The sequence below is a fragment of the Arachis ipaensis genome, chromosome B3 (genome assembly GCF_059453495.1).
Source record: "Arachis ipaensis isolate K30076 ecotype BB chromosome B3, ASM5945349v1, whole genome shotgun sequence".
Taxonomy (NCBI): domain Eukaryota; kingdom Viridiplantae; phylum Streptophyta; class Magnoliopsida; order Fabales; family Fabaceae; genus Arachis; species Arachis ipaensis.
This window is the reverse complement of record NC_142438.1, coordinates 136,665,624-136,686,387: the sequence shown is the minus strand read 5'-3', so window position 1 is coordinate 136,686,387 and position 20,764 is coordinate 136,665,624. Positions and strand designations below refer to the sequence as shown.

General features: G+C 31.3%; 3 protein-coding genes across 4 annotated transcripts; 1 reads left to right on the top strand and 2 right to left on the bottom strand.

The window, feature by feature from the left end:
* Positions 1 to 9,507: 9,507 nt before the first annotated feature.
* On the bottom strand, positions 9,508 to 11,305 carry LOC107631382 (dof zinc finger protein DOF5.7-like). The gene has a single exon (XM_016334810.3). The coding sequence runs from the start codon at positions 10,896 to 10,898 to the stop codon at positions 9,711 to 9,713; it is 1,188 nt and encodes a 395-aa protein (XP_016190296.1). The 5' UTR covers positions 10,899 to 11,305; the 3' UTR covers positions 9,508 to 9,710.
* Positions 11,306 to 15,825: 4,520 nt separating this feature from the next.
* Positions 15,826 to 17,827, top strand: LOC107631384 (putative mannitol dehydrogenase). Its single transcript, XM_016334813.3, has 6 exons — positions 15,826 to 15,963; positions 16,297 to 16,402; positions 16,480 to 16,593; positions 16,669 to 17,182; positions 17,243 to 17,399; positions 17,474 to 17,827. The coding sequence occupies exons 2-6, from the start codon at positions 16,299 to 16,301 to the stop codon at positions 17,683 to 17,685; spliced, it is 1,101 nt and encodes a 366-aa protein (XP_016190299.1). The 5' UTR covers positions 15,826 to 15,963; positions 16,297 to 16,298; the 3' UTR covers positions 17,686 to 17,827.
* A 591-nt stretch (positions 17,828 to 18,418) lies between these two features.
* On the bottom strand, positions 18,419 to 20,035 carry LOC107631383 (LEAF RUST 10 DISEASE-RESISTANCE LOCUS RECEPTOR-LIKE PROTEIN KINASE-like 1.5). Of its 2 annotated transcripts, none has more exons than XM_016334811.3 (3): positions 19,222 to 20,035; positions 18,872 to 18,928; positions 18,419 to 18,593 (listed from the first exon to the last, which is right to left on the bottom strand). In XM_016334811.3, the coding sequence occupies exons 1-3, from the start codon at positions 20,018 to 20,020 to the stop codon at positions 18,550 to 18,552; spliced, it is 900 nt and encodes a 299-aa protein (XP_016190297.1). In that variant the 5' UTR covers positions 20,021 to 20,035; the 3' UTR covers positions 18,419 to 18,549. The 2 variants fall into 2 exon arrangements, with proteins under 2 accessions (XP_016190297.1, XP_020975253.1); XM_021119594.2 differs by having other exon boundaries at positions 18,454 to 18,715.
* Positions 20,036 to 20,764: the final 729 nt, after the last annotated feature.

Below are 20,764 nucleotides of genomic sequence, written 5' to 3'. Positions count from 1 at the left end.
GTTGAGATTGTACCTGCATTACAAAGTTCCAGGCATAATTTCATCTAGATGGTTAAAAAGTAGGAGTGTTCATGAATCGGATCGTATCCGTAGATCTGCGGTAAATATCTTTATTCGATTCAAAAATTGTAGATACGATTCGATCCGCACCCTTTGCGGATACGATCCGATCTACACCCTTTGCGGATCAGATCGCGGATATATGTTTTACATCCGCGGATCCGCTGATCCACACAATAATAATTAAAAAATAAATAAATATATATATGTTTGGTATTATATTTACTTGTTTGTATGTTTTAGTTAGTAATTATTATTCATATATTGTATTATTTTATTTTTGTTATTTAGAAAGAGTTTGATTAAAAATATTTTACGAATAAATAAGTTTAAAAGTATGAAAAAAATATTTTTATTGAATTTTTTTACATAAAAATATGATTAAAAAGAGAAGGTTTAATTATGCGGATCTATTCGATATCCGATTCGATCCGATCCGCACATTTGCAGATCGGATCCGGCACTAAAAAGCGCGGATATCATATCCGATCCGATCCGATATATATTGTGCGGATTAGATCGAATTTTCGGCCATATCCAATCCGATCCGATCCGCGTACACCCTATTAAAAAGAACAGAGAAGACGAAGGAGGCTATGGTTTTCTTGAATAGTTTGAGAAAAGAGGCAACGTTTGGCTTCAAAGATATAGACACAAAGACGTAGACATATTAATATATGTTAATTATTTGTTTGTTAAGACACAAATTTTTTATAATACATTAGTACATAAATATACACAAAATATATATATTTAGTATTCTTTCAAAATGTTGAAAAACATAAACACAATCAATCAGACACAATTTTTTATATTTTTATCTCATTAATTTTTTCACAGTTAATTTTTATACTTTTATTTTTTATCAATTTTTTAAATTTTTATTCCTTATCAATTTTTTTATATTTTTATCTTTTATTAATTTTTACAAAATATAGACTTTTCTAATTTTATTGTATCTTATTCAATATTTTACCAAATACAATATATATATACTAATAATTTGTGTCTATGTCTCTATCTCAAAAAAGACATAAACCAAACCCTGCCACAATAAAAAAAAGTGAGAATGGCACGATTCACAACGGTGGAGAGCGTGAATGCGGGGCTATGAATGGTGACGTGGCCGCCGTTCGCAGAGCATGTTTTCAATGAGAAGCTAGTGGTAGATGTGTTGAGGATTGGGGAAAGAGTGGAGGAACAAGAACGAGTTCGGGGATCAAGGTTGTTAGTAGGGAAGACATTGGAAGAGATATAGTTTTTTTTATGGGTGGCGGAGAAAAAGATGCCAGAACGAGAAGAAGAGCGAAAACGTTGAGGGTTGAAATTAGGGCAATGTTAGTGTGAATTATGAATTTTTCACCTATGAATAATTTATTTAATTTAATTGAAAATTACAGGTAAGTAATTAACTTAAGAAGGTTGCTATATCAACAGAAAACGATAGTCAGCTTAACATCATTCTCATTAGAGATGTGTTCCGGCAAACACGAAGTCACGTTTATTAAATTTTAAAATCATTTAGGTACTATTTTATTAATAACAAAAATTAAGTACCATTTTATCAGTGTTAGAATTTTTTATGTACTAATTTGATATTTATCTCATCTATTAATAATTAATACTTAATTTTAAAATACATATATGAAAAATTATTCTAAAGTACTGTTAGGAAGATTTAATTATTAAAAATGACCTTTAATACTAAATTATGAAGAATGACCAAATCTTTTTATAATATTTAAGAAGAAAAACCAAATTTTTTTATAAAGAGATAAATATATCCTTAACTATTTGTTTATTTATTTTTTATAATTTTTAATATATGCTGTTTGATTCTCAACGTTATATAGATATGTATAAATATTCATTTAGAATTAATTAGTTAATTAATTTATAAAAAATTATTCTAAAAGATCGTTAGGAAAATTTAATTATTAAAATATTGATTCTTAACTATTTTTTATTTATTTTTATAATTTTTATATTAACAATTTTTATTTTTTCTAAAATTTTAGTAATTTTATTATTTATTTATTTATTTATTTTTTACTTTTATGATCTTTTGTCTTTTTTTCGTTATATAAAGATCATAAAAATAAAAAAATGAATAAAAAAATAAATAATTAATAAAAATCACTAAAATTTTAAGAGAAATAAAATTTATCAGCATAAAGATTATAAAAAATAAATAAAAAATAATTAAAGATATATTTATCTTTTTATAAAAAAATTTAGTTCGCCTTCTTAAATATTATAAAAATATTTGGTCCTTCTTAATAATTTTAGTATTAAAGGTCCTTTTTAATAATTAAATCTTCTTAACAATCCTTTAGAATAATTTTCCCATACATCTAACATAGTCGGTCAATAATGCATAAGAATAAAGTTCTAAATCAAAGCAAAATAGTTAACCAAATCTAACCAAGTTGTTATAATCTCTTTTCAAATCACACGTCTTCTCCTCCTCCTTCTCCTTCTTCGTTTCCTTCTCCTTCTTCTTCTCCTCCTCCCCCGATGTTGTGTCTTCTTCTTCTTTTCTTCTTTTCCTTTTTCGTTATATTTCTCTTTCGTTATAGTAATCACCAATAATACCAACATTTTGCTAACATCTTTATTGTTTTTTATTTTCTCTGATGTCATCATTAAATAATTTTGGTTCATTTATTGATTTATTTCGGTTCATTTGTGTGTTAATCACTTAATTGAGGTTCACTCGATGTTGCTGATAAGTATTGACAAAATTTTTTATTCCTTAAGTAATTTCGGTCTATTTCTTAGTTTAATTGAGGTTCATTTGGATCCAGAAATGAATTTAATGTGTTTTTGTTAATGATTGAGTCTTTTTGACTATTTGTTCAAATCTAAACTAATTTCAGTTCATTCGTGTGTTAATTGAGGTTTACTTGATACTGCTGATAAGTATTGACCAAATTTTTTAGCAAAGAATAATAAAACTATTCATTATCATTTTATTCAATTGCATTAGATTTCACTCCATTCTATTCTATTCAATTAGTTTAATTTTAAACAAGTTGTCAAAAAGATTCAATCATCAACAAAAACATATCGAATTTATTTCTAGATACAAATGAACCTCAATTAAAAAGAGGAAAAGAAAAAACACAGCAACAATAAAAGAATGAAAATTGAGAGAAAACACGCAAAAAAAAAAGAAGAAGAAAGATGAAGAAGAAGAAGAAAAAAAAAACAAAGAAGAAAAAGGAATATAAAGACAAAAAAAAGAGGAAAGCGAAGAAGAAGGAACGCATGCGTTGCTGGACTGAATGCATAATTGATGAAAAAACTTTTGAAATAAAATTAAAAAATTATTATTTTTCCAAAACAATTATTCTATCTTTATTTACCGAGATTCAACTTTTTTTTGCAAGAGCAAGCTCGCCTATTATATTAGCGAATTTACTCCTTCGTCTACTGGTACGACAAATTTGCTCCCATTCTCATACAATTTAGCTTGTATTGGTATATTTTTTTAAAATTAATTTAATTTTATTCACATAATTTAAAATTTTAAATTATATTTTTTAATTTAAAATTTAAATAAATATAATTTAAATTAATAATTTAATTTTATTTGATATAAATAAACGTAGTATTAATGTATTATTGTACTCACATGATTAATTATATTTATTCGATGTCAAAAAAAATATTAGTTTAAAACTAGTAATTCTAAATTAAAAAAATTAATGTACTCGTATTATTTTTAAATTAAAAAAATTAAATAAAAGCACTCCTATTATTTAATTTTTTTAATTTTAAAATTAATACAAATAGATTTATTTAAAATTTTAAATTTTAAATAAACATATTCGTCTTATTTTAAATAAACATTTTCGTATTATTTCTTTTGAAGGGATCTCAACGGCTAAATATGACTTTTTAAATATCTCAATAAAAGAGATGAATGTATATGTACTGGAGGTCTCCGGTATGGTTTGTGATGTGGATCGGAACCTGCGGGTCAGAGCGAATGCCGGATTCTTCAACTGGAGCGATGAGGTATAAGTTAGAACGGATCTCAGACCGGATTCTTCAACTGGAGCGATGAGGTATAAGTTAGAACGGATCTCAGAGGTATAAGATATGTAGAATGAAAGTTGTACCTGGAGGGAGCCTGGGACTTCTCTTTATATAGGTAATGGTGAGTGTCCTATCTTGTCTTATCTGACTAAGATAAGGAGTCTTTTGAATTTGAACGTTGGTTAGGAGTTCTAATAGACCGGTTTTAAACCTTTTAGAAGAGCGGTGTTATTTAGACTCAAGTAGCGAGTTTTGGGACTATTCGAGTATGGGATAGCCGTGAGTCGGATTCGTTACAGTATACAACCCTTCAAATTAATAATATCAGAGTGTAAATATAGGTACATAATATGTTTTGTTTGTCATGTTTTAAAAATAATACGAGTACAACCAATTTAACATAATTAATCATATGAGTATAATAATACGACTATATCGATTTTTTTATCAAATTAAAGTATTAATTTAAATTATATCTATTTAAATATTAAATTATGTGAATAAAATTAAATTAATTAAATTAAATTGTTAATACGATATAAATTGTACAGAAATAGAAATAAATTTACTACACCAATAGATAAACTTATTATTTTTAATGAAGTTCGTAAATACAGTTAGGACTGGCAATTCATACCCTACCCGCGGGTACCTAACCCGATCAAATCCGTTTGAGTAGGGTAGGCTACCCGACCCAGGTTTAGGATGTACCCTATCCTACCCTACCCACACCTCATATATAACACATGTTTTATTAAAAAATAGGTATATAGTGAAGAAAGTGAAAGTTAAACCCACAACCTCCCTTATGTAATGACTTACAATAAGTGAACAACCACTAAACTAGTTAGTTAATTTAGTAATTTAGAGCATTAGTTTTTTATTTTTTATGTTATTAATATGTATAAAATTTGAAATGATTGAATTTTATATTTACTTTGAAAAAATTTGATATTTCTATGGGTAGGGTAGGGTTTAGAATTTTAGGGTGCAGGTAGAGTTAGGGTTGAGAGATTCTCAACCCGCGATAGAGTATGATAAAGTTTTAATAAAATTTTCAACCCGCCAATAGGGTTAGGATAGAGTCCAAACTTTACCCTAGCATACCCATTGCCCACCCTAAATACAGTGGACTAACTATGTCAAAAAAAAGTTAGATCTTAGATAGAATAATTATTTTTAAAAAATAATAATTTTTTTTATTTCAACAACTTTTTTCACAATTAATTACACTCATAGTATCTACAAACTAGAACTAAATTTTAATATTCATATTTATAAATGATTGAACAAAGTATCATTGAACCTATATAAAAAAATCAAGAAGGTGGAGATAAGAAAGAGAGAGATTAGAACGGAGAATGGAAAGAAGAATCCTGTGGACAAGAGTCCAAGAAGTGAAATGATTAATGATTTGAAGAGGGGATAGGGGTGGCTGTGGCGGTTGTCTTGTCAGTTTCTGATGAACCACAATCCTGTATACATTCATCAAAAGTGTGGAAGAAGCCAAATTTAGTGACGGATCAACCCCAAGTATTGTTCTCATTTTCAGGGTTTAATGGAATGCTGATGAATTCTTCTTATCCAAGACGAAGAGGAGTGAGTGTTACATTAGGTAGTTAGTTAGGACGTTGTGCGTGAATGCGATGACGATGCTTTCTTTGGCTTTAGCTTGTGTGTGATCCAGCGATGTATTAGTACTTCTCATGCTACACGCACATGACAGACCTATTATTCATGCTTAGTTGCCTGTATAATGCTTGCCACTATATATGTGTATATATATACATACATACGTACGTAACGTCAATAAATTACAACTTAAATGGCATAATTTTTTTTAATAATATATATTTTATTTTCTTTACAATTTTTTTAAATTGAATACCTCACATCAGAAAAAAATAAGAAAAAAATTATGTTTTATTTGTTTTCAACTATTGTATAGTTAGAAAATTAATCAAATTTTATTATTATATAAAATTATTTTTTATCCATATTTTTAACCTTTTGTATTATATTTATTTTTATTTTTTATTTTATACTATATTTTAAATATTTATTACATTATAAAAATATTAATGAGTACAATAAAATACCTCCTCATTAATATTGATACTAATGAGTTCACTAATATTGGTACGTTATTATTAATTAAATTTAAAATAAATAATATTTGTTAGACCATAAAAATATTAATAAATACAATAAAAAATATTAATGAGTAGGTATTTTATTTTACTTATTATAATAAATATTTAAATATGATATAAAATGAAAGAATAAGAGTAAATATAATGAAAAAAAAAAATAATTGAGAGTACGATATAAATTTTTTTTATAATATATGTAAATGGTCAACAACACACATAAAAAGTGAGAAAAAATTATATAGATATTTTATAGAGGTAAATGATACTTTTATTTACAAAAAGTTTTATTTTATTGTTTATAATATGTGTTTAATTAATTTTTAAAAATATTATTTATAGACAAAAATTAGTTATTAAAATGAGTTATTAATGTATTTATATATAAATATATGTATAATTTATTCTTAATGTGTATTTATATTTTAACATATATTTTATACTAATGACTAATTTTAATAGTTAATTTTAGTTTACATAGTCATTATTTTTAGGTAATTAAGCGGATATGGTGAAGTTTGCTGAATAGCATATACTAATATTTTAATAAAAATGATTGATTTTTAATATTTTTAAATTAAATAGCATAGAATAGGAAATTATGAAATATAATGATATAATATAAAGAAAAATTGAATATTGGTGGTGATTGTTAGTGGCGTTCCTTTTGAGCTTTTGTGGTCATACATATGATTGCATGCAGTTGGGATAGTGGGGGAACTATCAAGTGATCAAAGATGGTGGGGCCACAAGTTTTTTCGGTGTAGTAGGAATCATGAGAAGTGGAGAGAATATAGAGTTTCTCTTCATCAAGAGTTCAATGCATGTGTCATGAGCTTCTTGCAGTTTGTTATATGTTGTAAAATGACAGTTTGACACACCCAACTTCGTTTGGTTTCACCAAAAAAGGGAGGGTTTTTTCTCTGTAAACTATTCACGTTAATCACGCACCTTCCATGTAATGTTTTTCATTTCTCAACTCATTATATATATGAATTCAATCTCTATCTCTTTGCTCTGCTGGCCGTGACCCATAAGCAATTAACTCACATAGAAGCACACGAAATAGTGAACTACATAAATACATTAGATACAAGAGTTTCATAACTAGTGAAGAAACATCTATTATTTAGAATAATAATATAATGTTATTTAACTTTTAAATATTCAAAAATAGTAATCAGAAAAAGGCATGAAGTCTTGATTTTACCCAATACACAATATTAGATATATTTTTTTAATTCTCATCTGTATTTCGTAAAAAAATATTACTTGATTGCCTATGATGAATAGGCAGGTATGATGAAATAAAGGTCTAAATAACAATGTTAAGAATCAGAGAGAATATATAAACTTCTAGATAGAATATAGCAATCTAGAGTCTAGACATATATCTAAAAATTTTTTAATCTAAATTTTTTTTTTCCTGCTGGTGGAGGCAAGTGTTTGCAACTAAAATGGCTTTTTTTTTTCTCATTAGATCTTGAGGTAACGGAATATATTGCTATTAACATGCCTAATTTAGATGCATAAGCCACTTAGTTTTAGTTCTAAATTTAATTCATTTTTTGCATATATACATATTAAGCAAGAAAACAAAACCCTCAGTAGTCACGGATTAAAAAATACTTGAAATTTTTCCTTTTCAACTTTTTCTTAATCTAGCTATTTCTCATATACGCGGATGAGTAAATAACTTTTTTTTTTCTTTCTAAATTTTACGTAACACAGTAAACAAAACACTTTGCATGCTCAAAGACATATTTCTATGTGAATTGAATATGACTAGATATGATATATGGTGAGAGGCAAAAATTAATAACATAAATATTTTGGTTCAGGTTTGTGGGGTCTCTCTCTGGTTTTGGAGGTAAAATAGCGAAAGTAAGGAATATAAAAGACTTTATGACAAAGGCAATGCAAGGAAGAAAAAGCAAATGTTCAAGTCATGCCTTTGCTTTGCTCCCTCTTTCCCTTACCTTCTCTCTGTGCATGAAACAGAAGTGCAATGAGAGTTCATGCTCAGTGCCATTTAGCACGGATGGATGTGAGGGCTCACTCTCCAACAAACTCTCAAATTAAAGCTAAACATAACCATTTTCTTTTCTTTTCTTTTCTTTGCTTTCTTTGTTTATTTTACATGCATCCTCTGCAAATATATATATTATTGTTTTATATAGTACATGTAAATCGCATCACATACTATACAAATTAGTCTTTTATTGTTATAGGTGGTCAAACTTGCGATTTACTTGTAATCTTTTCGGAAAGATAAATTTAATTTATGCTGGTTGGAGTATGAAAAATCTAAATCAAACAAGCTAATGATAGCACTTTTGTTATCTTTGTACTATACATTTGTCTTATATATTGCTAACATTGTTTGAACATTTATATAAGTTAAAAATATAAGACCTGAACTTTTTTTAAAAGAAAGTAGTATTAAAAAAAATATAATTCGTATAAAATTCATAAACCATAATTATTCACATATTTGTCTGAAAAATTATACCCATGATTTTGACTAAACAATAATTGAAGTATACTTGGTCAAAAGTACATTCCAATAATATTTTTTACATAACTTTTTTTTCCTTTTATTATATTTTATATATTATTTCTCCAGTGACATTTTTTATTTCCTCTGTAGTGCATTATTGATTCAAACGTTGGCAATAGTTTTGATTAAACTCACTTTGAAAGCACCACTTTTGGGGGGTCACTAGCAAATTAAATAACACCTCAGTGCAATAATTATTGCAAATAACCAATTAGACATGAAAAGTATCTAAAAAAATCATGGGTTGTTGTGAGAGCAATGACAAGAGTGGTGAATGATACCACTGCAAGAGGGTACTAATTAAGAGCTGAATGCAAGCATATATAGCTCTTTGATGCACAGTCACTGCTCTCACTGCTTTGTTTTGTGCATTGATCAGCACCAACTGAATTAAGAAGCCTCAGATAGACGACAGTGGTTTTGAATTGAATTAACAACACTCCAAAACTCCATCACAGATCCCAATACTATATTGAGTCAAAACCGTAAAACTACTGTACTGCATAACATACCACCGACCCTTTTCAGATATACTGGGAGGGAGGCTTAATGATGATGAGAACCATTTCCATATAAAGACAAAACTCCTCAATTCATCATCATCATCATCAACTCAACTCCCATTACATATTGTTGCTTTCCCTTTCGAGTATGAACACTGTTGATTTGACACACTCCATAATAAAATTGAAGCGATAATAAAACGCAATTAGTTGACTAAAATATTAAACATATGATGATCAAATATTTATGTAATGAGTTGTAACAGCGAAAGACATACATTATGATCTTAATTAATTAAATTCTTCCTGATCTGTTACGTTGTTACATGTACCTTACCCAACATAATTAAATAAATAAGAAAGGGGTTTTCATATATAATTAATTTCTAGCAGCTAGGGCAAAGAACTGTACTGTTGCTGCGGGTGCGGTTGCAAATCAGGCCAACCATGGACACCGCTGCTGCCCATCATCCAGCTATCTTCATGGCCATTGCAACCGCTGCTGGTAGTAGTCGTTGGAGTAGGAGCATGAGAATTCCCGAAGAACCATTCTGTGGCTCTAGTATCTGCATCTACAGTAGTAGCACCTGCACCTGCCTTTGAAATTTCAAGATTCTCAAATAAAATTGGTTGGGGTCTCTGCTGCTGCTGCTGCTGCTGATGATGATGATGATGATGATCAAGATCAACAACCACGGGAGAAAAAGAAACGTTGCCGTTGCGGTTGCTGTTGTTGTGATCTTCTTTGTGGTGGTTGTCTCCGACAAAGAGCATTGCCAACCTTTGCTGCTGAAGCTTCCAATGCAAGTCTTGGTTCAAGGAACTCAACGACTCAATCGAAGACGCAAGGCTACTACTACCCTCAAAGTTATTGTTCATACCGCCATGGATTATTGCACCATTACTACCGCTTCCATCTGAAGAACAAAACGGATAGTTCAGACCAATCAAAGAACTCCCCGAGGGATAATCAATGGCGGAAGAAGCAGAAGCAGAAGCAGTAGTAGTAGCTCCCGGAACAACATCCCCAAAAGAAGAGAACTGGTTGTTATAGAAAGCAGCTGTAGTAGCCATTGGAGGTTGATGATGATGTTGCAGCCTAGAAGGGACAGGGAAAGTTAACCCTCCAAGGTGAAAATCCATGGGAGGAGAAGAAAGCCCATGGAGGTACCTAAGGCCAGCGAGGTCAGAGGAAGAACCAGAGTCCCTGGAGGAGTCGCATGAAAATGCCCTTGAGTAAGAGATGGAGGACGACGACGAGGGCTTCCCTTTCTTGCTTTTGCGGCATCCACCGCCTATGGGGACGTTGCGCAGGGCTCCGCCTTTTGTCCAGTAGCGGCGGCAAGTCTTGCAGAAGTGGCGTGGCTGCGTAAGGCTGTAATTGTTATAGTAGCAGAATTTGGTGTTGGGTGAGTCACATCGAGGGCACTTTAGTCCTTGTTCTGCTGCTGCCGCCTTTGTGGTTTTCCGGCCACCACCTCCACCTTGCTGGTCGGAATTCTCATGATCTTTTGTATTAGGTGATGAGCATGTTTTTGTTGTTGCAGTAGGCTTCGAAGGTGTATCACCAGGTGGCATCATTGAAAGACAGAGAAAGAGAGAGAGGAAAAAAAAAAGTTAAGGTTGAGTTTCCTTTTGCAGAGGCAAAGATACTCTCCTTCACCACCAATTGAATGGTTTCATCAAAGAAAAGAAAAAGAAAAAGTTGCTAGGGATGGAGTTGAATGTTATTGTTACGTTGATGAGTGCTTGTGATTCTCATCAAAGAGCTGCTATATAGTGTGTGATTGGGAATCAGTAAAATCATTTATATGGGCGAGAGGGTGGTGGTAGTGGGGGTAATAACAAGTCTTTTTCAGATCTCTTTCGGAATATATATTTTATATAATAATATATATGTAAACGAGAAAAGCATATGATCCAAAACTGCAATGGCAAGTATAAGGTGATGATGATCCACTGGCCTCGTATATATAACAAAACGAGTAGAACTTAGAAATAAATGATGGTTTAATTAGTAGTACACATAAATTAAATAACATGTTTTGGATTACGGAATTTGTTGCTGATCTTCTCTCAAACTGGATCTTTTTTTATGTTTTTAGCAACTACCCCTTTGCGAGAAATCCTCTTTTGTTAAATAAGTTGCATCAAGGTGGATTATTTTCACATCACACCTTGGTTACGTTTATATATACACTTGTCAAGTTCTCAGCCACAAACATTTTGAAGTAGTGGTCCTCCAAAATGTCATTAGTTATTATTACCGATATTTTTCAATTACAATTACACTTGATATATATTTATATATAAGAGCACAAGTATATATGGTGGCATACAGTGGATACACAAATCAAGGAAAAGGAGTGACCCATAAATACTGGACAATAGGAACAACAGAAGCATGAAAAAATAGATTATTATTGAGATGATGTGGTACATCAACTATAGCTTTATTAAATATAGTAATAGAATATAGGGTTCAGTTCAATTAATAAGAGAAGAGAAGCAGCAGCTATAGCAAGAAACGGTAGTACGTAGCAGTAGTAAGTAGGTAGATAGGTAGGTAGGTAGAGATGGAGGATAGTAGAAGAAGTAGTAGTAGTAGGAGTAGGAGGGGGAAAAAAAGTGATGAAGGGAATTGAAGAAGTAGGAAGACAGAAACAGATAGAGGCAGCAGCAGCAACATAATACAGGCACTACTGCCTGCCCTGTACACTCCCAACACCTTGTCTATTTCCTTCTTTGAAACGTCCCTTTTCCACCAAAAGATTCATTAACTTCACTTTTCTTTCCACAACCCCATTTACTTGTTAAGCCATTAATTATGTTATTATCCCACATTACATATTGATTATTAACTCTAGTTACTTATGGTAGTTTATACTCCCAAAAGAAATTAAAGAAAGAGAGAGAAAAATTCTAGGTAGCTAGTTAGTGATTGCAGAGAACTGATAGCTTTTGGGGCAGCACTGCCACTGATTCATCATCAATCGACGATACATACGGATATGGCCCCAGCGGCGATGCTTTGCAACTTAATTGAACAACATTTTTGGCAAAAATAGTACACTTCCTTTTAGGAACCTGCCTCAAATACGTAAACTTGGTAACATGACGTCTGCTCTTTTATTTTATTTGGATATCAACATTATCTTTATACATTTCTCAAGCTCAACTAGTTATTAATCCATATGCAATGTTTACGGTTACTTGTTCAATTTATTCGGTGAGGAGTAGAATTAATTTCCAGTGTGACTGTGTGTGACTAAAATATGAAAAGCATAATTTAATTACTCGTTTTCCTGGAAAAAGCTGAGTAGTCTACATATCCAAACAACCATTGTTGTTACTTTATGATCCGTTGTACAATGTTGTCTTTGTTAAGATCATTATTCATGGAATAAAGTTAGAGCCTTTAGTTTTTCAAATCTCATATATATGGGATCATTTTAAGGATAAAGCGTTTTTGTCCCCATGTAATCCATTCTAGCTACTTGACACTGTATGTATGTATTTCATACAATGTAATCCATTATTCTATAAGAGGATACTTTTAACGGTCATGATCGATCAACCACTTGATTTGATTATTTTATTTATTTGTCTTGTTATAGCAGCATGGATTCTATATGCATGCATTATCACAAGCTAAGTTTCTCTGATTGCCGTCCAAAAGGGACTACTTATGTTTATGTATGTGTGTGTATAACAGTTAAGAAACATTGAATTTCATCAGTAATATTAATCAAGTTTAATCAAACTTTTCATTTCTAATAATAGCAATATTAATTTTAGTCAATTATTAGCAAGTTAGGGAGTTCTTGGAAGCACGCACCGACCAAAGCTTGTATGGTTGTGAAGAAACGTGTATAGCAGAGAGAGAAACACGTGAGAGAGGGTGGCCGGATTCCCGTGAGACCAAACCAAAAACCATGCTTATAATGGAACCCCAAGCGTTACGTTTCACCCACCTACCATCTTCTACTTCTTCAACCAAGCCAAGCTAAATTTCATGTTCCTTTACTTCAATGGGTTACTATTCCTTCTTATCTGCTAATAATTAGAATACTTTATTATAAATATTCAACTTATATTATTCATACTTTATATCACTTCTCCAAGTAGAAACAATCATGAATTTAGGTAAACCCAAGATGAAACTTGACCAAAAATTAGCTCCATCAAGCACATTCATATCCGCTTAATTATTCGATAATGTTATAGAAACAAAAAAAAAAAAACTGTTAGAATTTATTTTATTTATTATTTATTAATTATTATAACAATTAATAAATATTAAATAAGATAAATTTTTATTATTTTTAATTAATTTTTTTATTATCAAATATTTTTATAATTATTTAAAAATTTGATAATGTTAAAAAAAAAACAGTAAGTTGTCTTCCTCAACATTTATTAATTATTGTAATAATAAATAAGAGGCCTGCTACACATACAAGTCTTTTTGGCTTACAAGTCTTACAAGTTGGTACAAGCCCAACAAAACACACGTATTACACTCCCACATTCAAGAGTAAATAAACGAACGTTATTCAACCACTTCCTCCTGTTTCCAAAGCGCGCTACTCACCATGTATTATGAACGACTCTTCTTCTTCTTCCTCCATGAAAACGAGTTTCTTGCCAAATTTAAAGATAATGGAACTTCAGAAATACACCCAAACGATTATAGAAATACACCCAAATTATTACAAAAATACACCCAAAGGATTACAGAAATACACCCAAACGGTTATAGGAATTCACCCAAACGATTATAGAAATATACCAAAGGATTACAGAAATACACCCAAAGGATTATAAAACTACACCCAAAGAATTATAAAACTACACCCAAAGAATTTAAGAAATACACCAAAAATTCGTTAAAGTACACCTTATACATAATTCAGAACTCTTTCTCTTTCTCCTTCTCATCTTCTACTGCTTCTTCTTCTTCTTCAAAAACGATTTCAGAGATTGATGTCAAAAAATAATAGAAATCGAGAATAACGAAGAAAGAAAATAGAGAGAAAAGCACGTAAATGAAGAAGGAGAAAGAGAAGGCAAGAAACGAAAGAAAAGAAGAAGAAGAAGAGGAAGAGGAAGAAGAACGTGCAGCAAGAAGAAGAAGAATGCGCAGTGAAAACGTGCAGTAACGGTTCGAAGCGCGTTAATATAAATGACTTGTAAAGACTTGTACAAAAAAACGCTTGTATGTGGAGAATTTTTCAATAAATAAATATTAAGTAGGGCAATTTTCGATCATTTTTTGTTAATTTTTTGTTTTAAGAATTTCGCTAACTTGTATTCTAAAAATAAACCTGATTAGCTAGAAGACCCGGCCTGGATCCAATCGCTTTGGGATTAATTTGGTCCAGTTTTATTGTGATTTGATTAGACTCAAGATTTTAATAAATGACTTGATGACTAATTTATTAAATTGGGTTCGAGTCAAAATAATATCATCCGGACCCGGCCGTTGAACCCACATAGAAAAAAAAGCACTTTGTTCTTATTATGAGGCTTTAAATATACATTTTAGTGTGTAATCGACTTAATTATTATTATTAGACTTTAATTATTATGTGAATATTGCAATCTTATAGAATAATTGTTTTAAAAAATTTAGAAATTCAAAAAATGTCGGATTCAAACTTCGGTAATAATGTCGTGATACACTATAAAAAGTATATTTATTTTAAATTATTTTCATTCTTACTATTTTGTTTTTAATCAAATTTGTTGAATTAAAAATACATCAAAGAATTATAAAACTAGAATTTTCGGATAAATTCAAGTTCTAATATAAATATCATTTTCTCAATAATAAATAAGTTTTTTTATTTATAAATAAATATTATCATAAACTTTTAGCATAAAATTTACTAAGACTCAGATTTTATTCGATTTAGACTTGATTTTAGTGTGATATAAAAATAATGTGATTTCATCAGATTTAAAATCAAGTAAAGATATCAAAATAGACCCAGTCATTTTGTACTATTTAGAGACGAATCTGGATCAAAACAAATCCGATTTCACCCGATGGGTCGATCCTATGTGCACTCCTATCTAAAAGCTTAAAGGTAAGAATAATATTAAAAAATATTTTATAAATTATTAAAAGTGTATTGAATATATCAAAAATATTAAAAAATTTTCTGTTATTATATTTGTTAAATATATCTTCGGAATACAAAAAAAAAAAAAATTAAAATTAATTATAAAATTATTAATTTTTTGGTGACCATACCCTGAAAAAATTACCGTTGACCGGCCATATTGTTCAGGTCTATCTAACTTTGATGGATTTCCTTTTTTCTATTACTATATGTAGTAATTTATTGATTTAATTAATCCATTAAAGCCAATGCAACGTCAGAGACAAAATCCAGAGGCCTAGTTTCCCTACACCAAGTATTAAGGTTCGTCAAATGAACAATCGCTTTCACTTCTGATCTGAAAAATGAGATTGACTGAATGTCAAAAACAAAATAGAATAAAATATAGACGTAAAAAATAGAAAAAAGATTATGGTAGGCAGCTACATACTGTGCCTGCTACTGCATCAACATTCAGATATCTTCACTGCCAAGCCTCAACCGATAATGCTATTACCGAGCAGAAACAGATCAGACTAGTAATTTCCTTTCAGAGTTATGCTTTTTTAAATGCACGATTTATTTTTAATAAAAAATTATGTGATAAAAAATAAATATTTATCTTCTTGAAACGCCTGATTCTAATTTGTGACATTTTAGACTTTTAGTGTGCATAGTCAAAGTAGAAAAATCAAGCATTGAAGCTCCTCGTTGAAACGTAAACGCTCAACGGTAAACGCCATCAGTGGCGATAATACTGTTTCCCTGTGCAGTTTTCTTGCTCTAAACGTCAAGACCCCACCAATACATATATATAACATGCTCTACTCTGTTGTACGTACTAACTAATTCAATATATTACGTGTTATTAGAAATGTCCCAAGAAGGTTTAACAGAAGAAAAGGAAGCAATGCGTGCCTATGGATGGGCTGCAAGAGATTCATCGGGAATTCTCTCCCCTTTACATTTCACCAGACGGTATCCACCTACCTAACATTGAAAATATAATTGTCACATGGACTTTAATTTTCTGATCTGAAATTGTTTTGTTCAAGGGCAAATGGTGATACAGATATCACCATCAAGATACTCTACTGCGGGATTTGCCACTCCGATTTTCATATGCTGAAGAATGATCATGCCATAAGCATCTATCCCTTAGTCCCCGGGTATGTATATATCAAGCATGCCTTTAATACCAAAAGAATATTATTTACTTTTGTTAACATTGTATTATTTTTCAGGCATGAGATTGTGGGGCAAGTGACACAGGTGGGAAGACAAGTTACAAAATTTAAGGTTGGTGATGTGGCTGGTGTGGGTGGCATTGTGGGCACGTGCGGCACGTGTTCCAACTGCACACAGGGCTTGGAAACTTACTGCCCCAAAATGATTCTAACCTCTAGCTCACACTACCATGATGGATCAATAACCTATGGAGGCTTCTCTGATAATTTTGTTGTTGATGAGCACTTTGCCGTCACAATTCCCGAATCTATGCCTCTGCATGCCACAGCCCCTTTGTTGTGTGCTGGAATCACTGTTTACAACCCCATGTTGCACCACGGGCTCTGCAGGCCCGGTCAGCACTTGGGTGTGGTGGGCCTTGGTGGGCTCGGCCATCTGGCTGTTAAGTTTGCCAAGGCTTTTGGTATGAAGGTCACTGTTATAAGCACTTCTTCCCGGAAGAAGGAGGAAGCAATTGAACGTCTTGGTGTGGATGCCTTCTTGCTTAGTCATCAGCAACAACAATTGCAGGTAAACTTTATTTCTTAATTTATTGATCAATATAATTTTATTAAATTGAACCTTAATTAGGATGCAACCGGGACAATGGATGGGATCATTGACACAGTTTCAGCACCTCATTCTGTGTACCCTTTAGTTGGTTTATTGAAGACAGGAGGCAATTTGATATTGGTGGGTGCACCTGCAGCCTCATCTCCTGAATTACCGTCTCTGCCACTCATTATGGGTAAGCCTTGCTATACCTAGCTAGCCAGTTAGTATCTGTAATAATAATAATTAATATTTGTTTTTATTTAATAGGGAGGAAGTCAATAAGTGGGAGTGCAGGTGGAGGAATGAGAGAGACACAAGAGATGATTGAATTTGCGGCAAAGCACAATATTAGTGCAGATGTGGAAGTTATTCCCATGGATTATGTGAACACTGCTATGGGTAGACTTGTCAACAATGATGTTCAATATCGATTCGTCATTGATGTAGCAAATACTTTGGACACTCCACGCACTAACTAATTAATTAATTCATGCCTACAAATCACGGACTAGATCCAAAATTATATATTTTGACTTAGCTTATACTTTGTAAAATACGTCTGCTCTGTTCTGTGTCTTTACTTTGTAAAATTATATATGTCAAGGTTTTTGAGAACCCAAATAACATCTGCTTGAAATTTTATAATAATCATGGAATGAAATTTTTGTTATATATATGTCGAGTTGGATTTATTTCGACCTATATCCCACGTTATATTTTTTACATTCTTATCCAACTCTAGATTAATAAGATCCTATGACTTTATTTTAGGGTAATTAAACTAAAACCAGTCTTGACTATGCTCCACAATCCACATTCATTTCTTTTTCGACATCTTTACTCTTTATTGTTCGCATTGTAATGTAGTCCTGTATATGCTAAGACTATAATGTAATTGAACTAGTCAGGAAAATGTGACTTCCCTCGATGCAATACTCTAAGGGGGTGGAGTTGAAAAAATGATAGAGAATTTTCAAAAATCTTAAGATAGGAATATTATATTTTTATAAAAGTTGTATTTATACGGGAATGAGATTATATGTTAATACTATCATTGACACAGTTTTCTCACTTCTTATCAATTATTTTTAATACAAAAAATAAAAAAATATACGGGAAAAGTATACACAAAAATTATATATATAGCATTCCTAGTTAAAATATTCTATTCAATCCAACAACTATGAATTAAAAACAGATGCTTGCTTGCCATTTCAATTTGATATAAATTACATATATTTGGCCCTATCTGTGCTTTAGAGTCAAATAACCAAAATGAAGCACTAATTAAAATGGTAAGACATGTTTCTTCTTCATTCCCTAGCCCTTTATTTGTTTTGTCACTATCTGCATTGGAGGAGTAAAAACATCCAAGACACTACAAGTCCTGCAGAAACATCATCCAGCCACACCAATTAACGACTTCAGTGAACACAAGATAATTAAGAAGAGTGCATATTCCCATATATCTTTAGTTATATGGTGTATGCAAATTATTCCATATACATTCTGCAGACAAGTGTAAATTAACTTGAATGAGTATGAGTTACAACAAGAGAGAACAATTCTGATGTTATAGGGAAAAAAATAGAATAAAAGAGAGCTGAAGAAAGAGAAACAAAATAGTTGATACTTCAAAGGAAGACAAGTAATATCAATCTTTACCTCCAATAGTCAACACGGTTTGAATTTTCAGTCCCATTGTCCCACTTAAAGCATTTCCTATTCAAATGAAATAATTAAATATCAAGCAAACAAGGATTGTAAAGAAATTGCACACATTGAGTAGTACAAAACTACAAATACTATTTTTTCTGTATCTAGATACATTGATTAACAACCAAGAATTTAAAGCAACAATGACTATATATAGGTAAAATAAGTTTTTTAGTTCTAATGTTTGGAAGAAATTTTTAAAATATTCAAAACTTTGTATCAATTTTATCCTCAAATTAAACATTAAAGTAACTCTCAACTTCTTACAATGAAGCTACCCTATTATGAAGAGTACTAACCTTGTCCAAAACAATTGGTGGTGGTGTTAACACCATTGTTGCAAACACAAGAGAATGATTCATCCAAACTAGCAAACCCACAAAAGCCTCCACTTGCTTCACAATCTTTACAGGCATCACTATAATTATAAGAATCATTATAATTCAATGATACCCCAAACTTCCACTTCATGGGGTCCCCTTCATCTCCAAACTCATAAACAGAAGCATAAGAAGAGCATTGAAGCTTTGGAAGGTCCAAACTGTATCCCAACCCAATTCCAGTAGGGTAGTCATATACACAACATGTTGATATTGGTGCATTCTGTGGCAGCCCAATCCCTGTCACTCCTCTGCATGAATACATCCCTCTACAAACCCGGGAGCCGGATCCTGTGTCGCAGAAGTCTTCCCTCGAATCGAACATTGGAGAGGTGGTGGAGCAGCCAAGGAGGACAAAGATGTTCTCCTTGGCCAATGTGAATGGTGTGTCATCACCTAAGGTAAAGCTACCAGAGTTTTGCATCTCAGTGCAATTTGACATCAAAGGGTCTATGATTATAACTGTGCTACTTGCATAGTCTATTGAGGAAACTGTGTAGGCATTATTATTGCTGGTGGTTCTTGTTGATGAGTAGTATTCAAGAGTTCCAAGGTTGCATTTCATGTGCTTAGAGAATGCAGGGTGGCCACAACCATAGGCAGTGCCAAAAGGGTATCTTATTGGTATTGTGCCACATGTGGTTTGGCATGTTGGTGTTGCAGAAGAGCCCTTCTGAACCAACAATATATGAATGCTGAATAGGAGAACTGATGACATTATTGAAGTGTTTTTGCAAAGTATATTTGTTATGGCTTCTCTCTTCTTTGGTCATTCATATATATGATGTTAATTGAGGACATTCTTTCCTTTTTGGTGGAATTGTTATTATTACTTTCAAACAACTATTTTCTTTTTCTTCCTAAAAAGAAGAGACCTGTTATTATTAGACAGCAAATCAGCAATATTATTAGTATAGTGCATTGTTTCGTTACTAAGGAAGTAGGATTTAGGAGTGAGCATATAGACTTTAGTTTTAGACTTTTAGGCTCAAACAAAGAAAGAAAGGATGCTATTGATTCATTCATGTGCATCTGTAAAATCTGTGTGTACTGCTACCCGTGTTGAATATCCACAACAAAATGCTTGGCCTACCATGTGAAAAATTGTTGACTTTGTAGTTTGTATAACTCAATGGAAGGTGTTTTAGCAAAGACTAAAACTTTGTTGTAACTCCCAAATTGAAATAACATCTCAATCTCTATTATATTTGCTTTATTGATAGAACATGTTGTCATAAAAAGTGGAGGAACCGAGGAAGTATTTTAAAATTGATCATTTTTCTCTTATCAAATTTAAAATAAAATCAATTTTTTTAAGAAAAGAAGTATATCAGAACAAGAATTGTGTTCAAATTAACTAATCTATCAAAATATTCAAAATTAGGTGGGATAATAGTCTAGTCTGTTGTGAAATAAATATAAAATAAAGAAGTATAACTAGAAAACTCTAGTATCACAATTA

What these genes read in the sequence shown, in the direction of transcription:
- LOC107631382 (XM_016334810.3), bottom strand. Translation starts at nt 10,898, where the DNA reads ATGATGCCACCTGGTGATACACCTTCGAAGCCTACTGCAACAACAAAA.
- LOC107631384 (XM_016334813.3), top strand. Translation starts at nt 16,299, where the DNA reads ATGTCCCAAGAAGGTTTAACAGAAGAAAAGGAAGCAATGCGTGCCTAT. An exon ending in CCTTTACATTTCACCAGACG is followed by an intron (nt 16,403 to 16,479) that starts GTATCCACCTAC and finishes GTTTTGTTCAAG; the next exon opens with GGCAAATGGTGATACAGATA. An exon ending in ATCAGCAACAACAATTGCAG is followed by an intron (nt 17,183 to 17,242) that starts GTAAACTTTATT and finishes AACCTTAATTAG; the next exon opens with GATGCAACCGGGACAATGGA.
- LOC107631383 (XM_016334811.3), bottom strand. Translation starts at nt 20,020, where the DNA reads ATGTCATCAGTTCTCCTATTCAGCATTCATATATTGTTGGTTCAGAAG. An exon ending in CACCAATTGTTTTGGACAAG is followed by an intron (nt 18,929 to 19,221) that starts GTTAGTACTCTT and finishes TCATTTGAATAG; the next exon opens with GAAATGCTTTAAGTGGGACA. An exon ending in AACCGTGTTGACTATTGGAG is followed by an intron (nt 18,594 to 18,871) that starts GTAAAGATTGAT and finishes ATGTTTCTGCAG; the next exon opens with GACTTGTAGTGTCTTGGATG.